Below are 8,786 nucleotides of genomic sequence, written 5' to 3'. Positions count from 1 at the left end.
ATCTCCATTGCATTCTGATCCTTGTGGGATGAACTCGAATTGTGGTTCCTCCATGTGTGGCTTCTGCCCTCCATGTGTGGCCTCTACCAATACATCGCAGGGTTTCTTCCACCTTCGATTTTGTTCACTCCTTTGACAATCGACCTTCATCCACCCACTCTTGGGTCACACCTAGATGAAGCACCGCTCTAGGATAGTCCGTCGCCTAGTAGCTCCCGAAGTCCATCGACTTCGCTGTAATTAGTGCACCATTGTCTGGATCCTGGGCCTCTGCCCCTACCAGCACAATCTCCGCTGTGCATCGCTTCCTTCATGGCAACTTGAATAGCAACACTGTGGCATATTCTTCAAGAGTACCCACCTCTAAGTCCTCTTGCCCCATACTAAGGCCTTCTGAACCCAATTTCGCCTCCGCAAATTGAGTCACCTTAGTTCCTCCATCAAATGCTCCTCCGAGATAAGGTGCATGTGCCCAGAAGCTCCTTTCATCTTTGGCACTATGCAAGATGAGTCTGCTTCGTCAGAATGAAGGACCCATGGAACAACATGATCCTGCTCTTGCCTCTACAAGAGTTCATGTCCTTGACCTCTGTCCAAGGAAAGCACTATGCCTTCGCTTCATGTTCCATCTTCTATGCTAGCTCCCTTCATGCGGCTTGGGCACTTTGCCAAGTTATACTCAAGTTGCTCCGCTCCTCGTTTTTGCATTGAGTTGATGGTGGCCCTCGCGCCCACCATTCCACGAGTCAGCCCTCTCTTGAGTCCGATCTTATATCGACTCCAAGTGTGCCTTCATTTGTGTTGCTTTGGGTTGCTCCCCCACTTGATCTCGCAATGCATCTACCAATGCATTCTCTCGAGCGAGATCATGCGACGACTCCTCGCCGCTTGCTCAGTCCATTGAGCTTCGTGGAGTTGTTGTTTGTTGAGGCACTCCTCCTCAACTTGTGAGGTCCGTCCCCATGATTCTCCCTCTAGAGAGCCGAGACTTATCCCTCTTGGATAACTGTCCCATTAGAGCAACATTTCTCTTTGTTTCGGAGACCACCATCCCCTTGGACTACTCCGATCTGCTGAACAAACTATGCATTGTTCTGCCTCCTACAAACACACTTGCTAGATTGCGAATCCACGTCAATACAGCCCCTGCTACACCACTCAAGGCCTAGCAACATGCTGAACTTGTTGCACACTTCAACCTCCTACGGACGTATCCTTTACATGCCCAAGAGAAAGTTTCAATGCTCCATGGCGCCGAGTTTCGGTCGCCTTGGGATGGTCGTGAACATTCCATCGTCCGCATACAAGCCCATGTATGAGTATCGAATTCTTTGAGTTAGCAATTCCCCTCACCTCTGTGAGCTTTGCACAACTCTTATGGTCGCTGAGCAACTCATTCCACCCTGCATGGTCTCATCTTTTACCAAGCACCTCGCTTGCCTTGAGCACCATCAAGTATAGTTGTCAACGTTGAGCCGTAGCTCAAACTCAACTATCCCAACCTTTATGCGCTCCGTATTCTTCTAGGCTTGCTTGTTCTCGAGGTGCCTCTTGTGCGAAGGGTTGGTCATTCCTCTGCATGCTAATCTCATATGCTTGCTCCCCCGAGCGACTCCTTTTCCCTACATCTCCATGCCCATTTTACCCCAAACGGTCGCGCGTGTGCTAACTGCCCTCAACGCAGCCCCGCTAGGTCCCCTACATTTGTATGCTAAGTGTTTCTATGAGTGCTTGTCCCGCTCTGATACCATCTATCATAGACTTAGCTGGTTTTGCCTAAGTCGTGCGGCACCCTTGCGTGTCTGTCCGTAAAGGTCAGCCTCCCCGAAGCCTCCCATGTCCCTCAGGACCCACAAAAGAGAGAACGAGTTAGAGAAAATGCCTCATTCGGGATCCACAAGCAAATATTTCCGAAAACACTTCATAGATAAAACAAATTACAAACAGACTTTACAAGCTCTGAATAGTTGCACAACAAAGGGTAAAATGATCCATTACAGACCGAACTAAAATGGGACTATTAAGTCTTCGATTGTCCCTCTACATGCTAGTCAAAGTATGAATATACCAAAAAACACGGACGAACATACATAAGCATTACATTAAACATCTTATTTAGAAGTTTGTCCCTGACAAGAGGGACTACCCAGCTCCCCAATCAATCTTCACTGCTCCCGATAAACTGTCTCTTCCTACCTACGTATTCCTTTGCCTTTCCCATAGCTCTCCACGTCAATCATAATCATAACGAGTCATAAGAAGGATTGTACTTTCGATGATGAATCAACGACACTAACTTACACTCATATTCATATTGCTTCCCAAAACCTCCAAATGTCAAATCTCCTTGCTCGCAGTCTTTGATTCTCGATCTGAAACATAAAGCTACCAGAATCATCACCAATCATCCCGAATTCAAGAAAATAGAAATCTGCAAAGCCCTAATCCGCACGAAGAACCATGATTACGCTACAACAATCATAACCTAAAAATGCATTCCACTCACTGCAGGTTCCAGATTAGAAAAAAACTCGCAAATAAACTGAAAAATCGAAATAAAAGGACGGGTGCGTTATACCTGCGCGACTCGAGCAAGAAACCAAGCAAGCCTTTCAAAGCTAGCAAAGGCGTCATAGTCGAGGGAAGAGATCTCCTTGTGGGAGTAACGATCTGACATCGATCTATAATTCCGGTGTGTGTGTGTGTCTGTGAGAGAGAGAGAGAGAGAGAGAGAGAGAGTGGAGAAACAAATTGCGTGCGGAGGCGTAATAAAAGGCATTATAGTCATTTAATCTTATAAGGAATTTGAGGCATTTCGGGGAGTCGACTTAGATTGGTTAGCTCTGTTTCGGGGCCACTGTCTTAAGTGGGACCCACATTCCGCGTCGTTATTTTCTCTCCACGTAGGATGAGTAAAACATTTGTGACGTACCTCAAATCCGCGTTAAACATGAAACCGACATAACGGAACGGAGAACCGACGGGAGAGAGAACGCAGAGGGGGAAGGGAAAGAGACGAAGAAGGCGACGCTTGGCGGAGGCTTGATTCTTCGCAAACATCATTAATTCTAGTTTCCTTTGTTGTCTAGAGAGAAGAGAGAGAGAGGAAGAGGCAGACGATGATGAAGGAGGTGGTGGCGCATGTGTACGACGTGACCAACAGTGGGTCGGAGAAGGCCAACAACACCATCCTCCACATCAACCGCTTCTTCAAGGACGGCATCGGCGTCGGCGGCATCTTCCATAGCTCTATCCAGGTCCCTCTCTTCCCTTCCACCCCGTGTTCTTCTCCGTTGAAATTGTTCTTGGATTTGTCCGAGATCTTACCTTTTCTTTGAAGCGGGGGGTATTTTGGGTAGTGGGCATTGATTGGATTAGGTGTTTACTCTGTATTTGTAATTAACCACCTTTTGCACGGATCCCAGTGATTTGTTAGGAGAACTAGAGGGAAATCGAGGTGATTGGTGAGAGCTATATGAATGCCAATGCACAAGGCACAAAAAAAACTAACTTTTAGCATAAAAATTTCATTATGAAAATAATTTTCTATTTCTTTTATAAAAACCTGATCAAATAGGAATATTTTTTACTGGACGGAGCAAGAGGAATCGTCCTAAAGAAATGCATAGGAGGATCCAGAAGGTTTCCTTTCTGGAGTTCCAGTTTCGTTATTTCTTCTTATTTCCTTGGGTAGTTATTGGTGAGTTGGCATTGGTCAGGGAGGCTTTCCATTGTAATTAGACACCATTTGCGTGGAATACACTGATTTGGAAGGAGAATGTGACAGAGATTGTGGTTCCTAGTTTTGGTTTTTACGGAAAATTTGAAGGCACAAAGTTGCTCATTTTAAGTACAAATAATTTGACATTTGACAGTGTGGTTATTGTTTCTATCAGAAGCAGGGAGAGAAAGTGCGTCGATTTTATGGAAGAATATATGGGAAGGTTTTTAATGATCAAAGAGGTTATCTTTCTGGAGTCATTTGATTACTTTTGATTAAACTTTGTTGGTTTCTTTCCACTTATTTTTTTATTTTTCATCATAACTTCGTTATCATTTTATTTCTAGGTAAGTAAGAAGTCATTTTTCTTTCTTTATCTTTTGTCCATATGTGAAAGACAATTTAAGTCATGATTCTACTAGTAATTTGCTTGCTTTTTCTTTTTTGTAATTGTCAGGTATACGGTGATGAAGAATGGTCATTTGGTTTTTGTGAATATGGTAGTGGAGTTTTCAGTTGTCAACCATGTAAAAATCCTATGTATAGTTATCGAGAATCAATTGTCCTTGGAGAGACAACTTGTTCCATATTCACGGCGAATCAAATCTTGAGGGAACTAAGCAGAGAATGGCGTGGAAGTTCATATGATCTGCTTTCAAGAAATTGCAACCACTTCTGTGATGCTTTCTGTGAAATGCTTGATGTTCCAAAACTTCCAGGTCAGTCAGGTACTTCATTTGGTAATGTTGGATGCAAATACTCGATTTCACATGTCAAGACTTGATGTTGTGCTCATTGAGATTTCTTTATGCTTTGTTTATAGTTTCTGATTTTAGATAAGCAAACACAGGGTTATTGACCATACATTTTATTAAAAATATATTTTATTGAATAGGTCAAGGGCTTCTTTTTTCTCACCCTGTCTTTCTCCAACTCTTTTAATCTTCTGAGGTAAAAGTCTCTTGTATCTGTTTCTCTCTCTCTATTATTCGTGTCATTAGCCCTGCACGCAAGACATGGGTCATTTGAACAAGGAATTATCGTGGACTGGCTCAATATAATGGGAGCCACTTTACTGGGGGAATAACTGAAAGGATGAGATTTAGCTCCACCAAAACAATTAACAGTCTAATACTCACAAGCCATATAACACATTCTAATCTGAATGGGTTCACAATAGAAAGATAAAAGAATAATGAAACAAAAAAAGAAGAGAAGCAGAAAGAAAATTGACATATCCTCTTTCTTCTCTTCTTTCTCATTTCTGATAGCTTGTCTTTTACATAAATATGAAAATTACTCATGTCTTTGGCTTTTTGACAAACTTTTTCGATAGGACTGAAGCTTGAATCCATCAGGTTTTGGTCGTTGAATTGTTTTGTCTATTGATAAGTTCTCTTGTAAGTTGAATGGTCTTTTCTGTCATTAGACAATTTTTGGAATTTGAAAGTGTTTGTTTTGTATCTTGCTGTACTCCATTTGGGACACTTTATTCCTTTTCTCTGTGAGACTTCCTCAATGATTGCTACTGGACTTTTGTCTCGTTAAACCATCCAGACTTCTGAATATTTATTCCTAGCATTAGTTGTTGTTGTTGTTGACTTTTGAGGAGCTATATACTAACAAGCACAACGGAGAATCCAGGTAAATTTCTTTTTGTAAATTATTTCCTTAGTGTTGGAGGTCTCTTCTAAGAGACATATTTAGGCAGTTAATGAATTAGAAGAATGTATAATATTCAGAGGATGTATATAGTGTCTTGAAAAGTTGATTGATGTCTTTATGCTATTTTTAGTTTACTTTCAATTATATTCGCTACATAGATCATATCATCAAATTCAATGATATTATTCTTCTCTACCATATTTATAATAATCTCATGCCTGCAGCATGGGTGAATCGGTTAGCAAATGCTGGTGATGCTGCCATGGAAGTTGCAGAAATCACAGCATTCAAGGTAAGAAGTAATTTTTCTACTTTGTAGGTTTTTCCGTTTAATTCAGCTTGTTCTTTATAAAAGGATCTCAGCAAAATAGTGATTGTTCGAATTTTGATTTAGTATATCTTGTTTGGGGTTTAATGCATGTCTCTGTTTATGCAGTAATTGCATTTTAATTTCAGAAGTAAAGATATCTCATGATTTGTTTCATGTTTGAGGTAGTTTCCACCTTGTTGGCACTTTACACAAATAGCAAATGGTTGATAGATTTTGTTATGCCAATGCCTTCGTGTCATTTGATGGTATTTATGCTATCAGAAGTCAGAACAAACAATGATGCTTGATATTGGATTCTTAGGATCAATGAACAAATCATTACACTAAATGGAGTCATGAGCACTGAATAGTACATAGTATATGATCTTTCATGAGGATGAAGCCTGACCCTGGATTTTCATATTACAAGAACGGGCTTGATGGTTGAAAGGAAAAGTAGGGTCGAGCACTGCCAATCAACCCTTATTGTTGCTTGTTCTACGTGGGTTCCTTCCTAAGCTACTGCCACTTAGTTGTTGCACATGTACATGATTTCTATATAAATAAACCCTTTTTTATGTGCAAAAACAACAGCCCCAGCTGTAGTTGTAGAGAAAAATGATATTTCCTTTTGAAGTTTGTTTACCCTTGAAAGCTTGAAGCCATAAAGTGCTGAATTAGGCCTCACCCTTCTGCTTCCTTATATTATGTGGGTTGTTCCTAATACCTGCATAATTATCTTGTCTTAAAAGAACTTCTCAGAACTTGTGTTTGAAAATCCTATGCTCAGATACTTGAGAACCTGAGTTAACCTTAGATTTATACCTTCCTTAGTTATTTAATTAGATAGGCAGTCAATAAGCTACTGCTTTTGCTGAAACTATATATATCGCAAGGGTTATGGAAAGTCATGACAATATCAAGAATTACTTTTGGTTTAGGATATTTTTGTTCTCGATAATTTTCATATCCATTTCTTTTTTACAATGAATAGGAGTCCTTGGGACTCTGGAATGTGCCCCTTAAGGATCAAGAGAGATTGTTCGGCGCACACATCATGTGCTAGTAGTGAGTTGTAGGCTAAAAGAGGTTCCAAAAGAAGAGGCTATTATTATGAGAGTAGAGAAAATTGTGCCTTTAGATTGCAAGACTGGTAATTGTCAATTATCCCACTTCACATAGGCCTGGTACAATTACAGCTCATGCCTATCAGAGATTGGTTTCGACACCGTGTTAGGCTTCACAGTTTTACCTCAGTCGATATATTCGCAGCTTACTCAATACATTATTTTGATACAAGAGGGCCAAAACAGTTTGATAACAAGTCTATTAGTGGATTTGATATAGTAGGGAATCTGATCAATTAATCAGAATATTACTAATCCGAATAATAATAGCATCAATCATAGATCAATCTCAATTCAGTTCATGTATGATAGATCTAATTAGCAACTATATAATTTCATCTTAAACATTTTCTAATAAATAAACACACCTGTAGATATGGTTACCACTTGATGTTGGTGACCTAGGATGTACATAAAAAAAAATTTCAACTGTAATTGAGTATGTTCTCGGATGAGATGTTTGATTGTCCAGTAAATATGACAAAACTGGCTCATAGTTGATTCACAGATTTATGGAATCAGATCAGGATTTTTTGTTAATGGACCAGATTCTATCTGTATATAGCTTAAATTGGCTGGTTTAAGTCCAGTTGGAAAGTAAAGAAGCTGGGTATCAACTACAAGTTATTCAACTTTCTTACTTAAGGTAAAATAGGATTGAATGTGTTAGCAAAATGCATTCATCCATTGCCAACCGATATTTTTAAGTACATATGATTGTTTTAAGCTGGATTTCCATCGCCTGCCAGTTTTTGTATATGTGTTTGTATCAGTTGTTATCAGTTGCATCTGCTGACTGAATCCTGCTGTATTGGCTTACAGCATACTGAAGCACTTAGTGACATACTTGGCAGTGTCATATGCAGAATTAGAAAATTATGGTTCTTGTGTGATTTGTTGCCACCATAGATGTAGCAGCTTTAATTTGATGCTGGTGTCTTTGTCCTCTTCTTTTGTGGGTTACAGCTGCAACAAGCAAAAGCTGAAATTATAAATGCTAGCAGAGTAGCTTATAGGTTCATCTCAGGTGTGGGTTCAAATGCACCCACCACATCAGAAGGCCCGAGTGATTCAGGTAGTGTTGCTGCTCGTGCCCAGGGAACATGGTTCAGAAATCTCTTCAGCAACATAGGTGTGAAGCCATCTAGTAGTAACTCAAGCTTCCCTGAGGATTTCGATGATGAAGAGCCTGAAGATAAACCCAGCAGCAGCAGCAGCAGCAGTAGTAGCAGCAGCAGAGAAAAATAGCACTCACGCAACTCAGCCCCAAGAGCAAGATATATGATTCAAATTTATTGTATTATTTAAGAGTTGCATGACATAACATCGTCTTTGATCATTTAAATTAGTGGATACAGTAAAAAAAAAATCTTCAATCTTCAACAAAGCTGGCTGCTAAGAAAGCTATTGGTATTATACAATATTCATGCGAACATGAATATTGTAGTATGGATATAATTGAGTGTATTGCATAATTGCTATTCTGGACTTTGTCTGCTCTCTGTATGGCATATTTAGACTTGGAGACCTTGCTTTGCTGTATTATTATACTTATTATATAGATCATCAAAACAGAATCCTTGTAAATTATGTGATAAGTTGGTCTTTAGTGGAGAAATTGTGCTCTGGCACTGGTTTCTGGTGGGAATACATGCCAGCAAAAATTCTTCTAATGCTGAAAATATATATTTATACAATTTTATTTAGCAGGTGATTTCATTTTCATCTATCATAAGAAGACACGTTTGCTGAGTGTCCTACAACTCTATGTCTGGTTGGTAGAGGAGGTACATTATACAGTTTATGAATCTATGGGAGTTTTCTGATTGCTTGGACTTTGTTAGCAATTGTGGGGTTGTCTACATCAGGGTGGATTTGGTGATGTGTTCACTTTCTTGTTCTTCATAGGAGAATGTTGTGCCTATGGTAGGCAGTATTTCTGTGGGCAGCGCATATTAAGTTG

The 8,786-nt window shown here is 40.0% G+C and overlaps 1 protein-coding gene across 2 annotated transcripts; it reads left to right on the top strand.

The window, feature by feature from the left end:
- Positions 1 to 2,953: 2,953 nt before the first annotated feature.
- Positions 2,954 to 8,441, top strand: LOC135593486 (uncharacterized). Of its 2 annotated transcripts, none has more exons than XM_065083574.1 (4): positions 2,954 to 3,257; positions 4,179 to 4,449; positions 5,611 to 5,678; positions 7,790 to 8,441. In XM_065083574.1, the coding sequence occupies exons 1-4, from the start codon at positions 3,120 to 3,122 to the stop codon at positions 8,069 to 8,071; spliced, it is 759 nt and encodes a 252-aa protein (XP_064939646.1). In that variant the 5' UTR covers positions 2,954 to 3,119; the 3' UTR covers positions 8,072 to 8,441. The 2 variants fall into 2 exon arrangements, with proteins under 2 accessions (XP_064939646.1, XP_064939647.1); XM_065083575.1 differs by having other exon boundaries at positions 2,955 to 3,257; positions 4,179 to 4,440.
- The last annotated feature ends 345 nt before the right edge of the window (positions 8,442 to 8,786 follow it).

The sequence above is a fragment of the Musa acuminata genome, chromosome BXJ1-9 (genome assembly GCF_036884655.1).
Source record: "Musa acuminata AAA Group cultivar baxijiao chromosome BXJ1-9, Cavendish_Baxijiao_AAA, whole genome shotgun sequence".
NCBI classification, from domain to species: Eukaryota; Viridiplantae; Streptophyta; class Magnoliopsida; order Zingiberales; family Musaceae; genus Musa; species Musa acuminata.
This window is presented reverse-complemented; position numbering and strand designations above follow the sequence as displayed.

What these genes read in the sequence shown, in the direction of transcription:
- LOC135593486 (XM_065083574.1), top strand. Translation starts at nt 3,120, where the DNA reads ATGATGAAGGAGGTGGTGGCGCATGTGTACGACGTGACCAACAGTGGG. An exon ending in AAAACTTCCAGGTCAGTCAG is followed by an intron (nt 4,450 to 5,610) that starts GTACTTCATTTG and finishes TCATGCCTGCAG; the next exon opens with CATGGGTGAATCGGTTAGCA. An exon ending in CAGAAATCACAGCATTCAAG is followed by an intron (nt 5,679 to 7,789) that starts GTAAGAAGTAAT and finishes TGTGGGTTACAG; the next exon opens with CTGCAACAAGCAAAAGCTGA.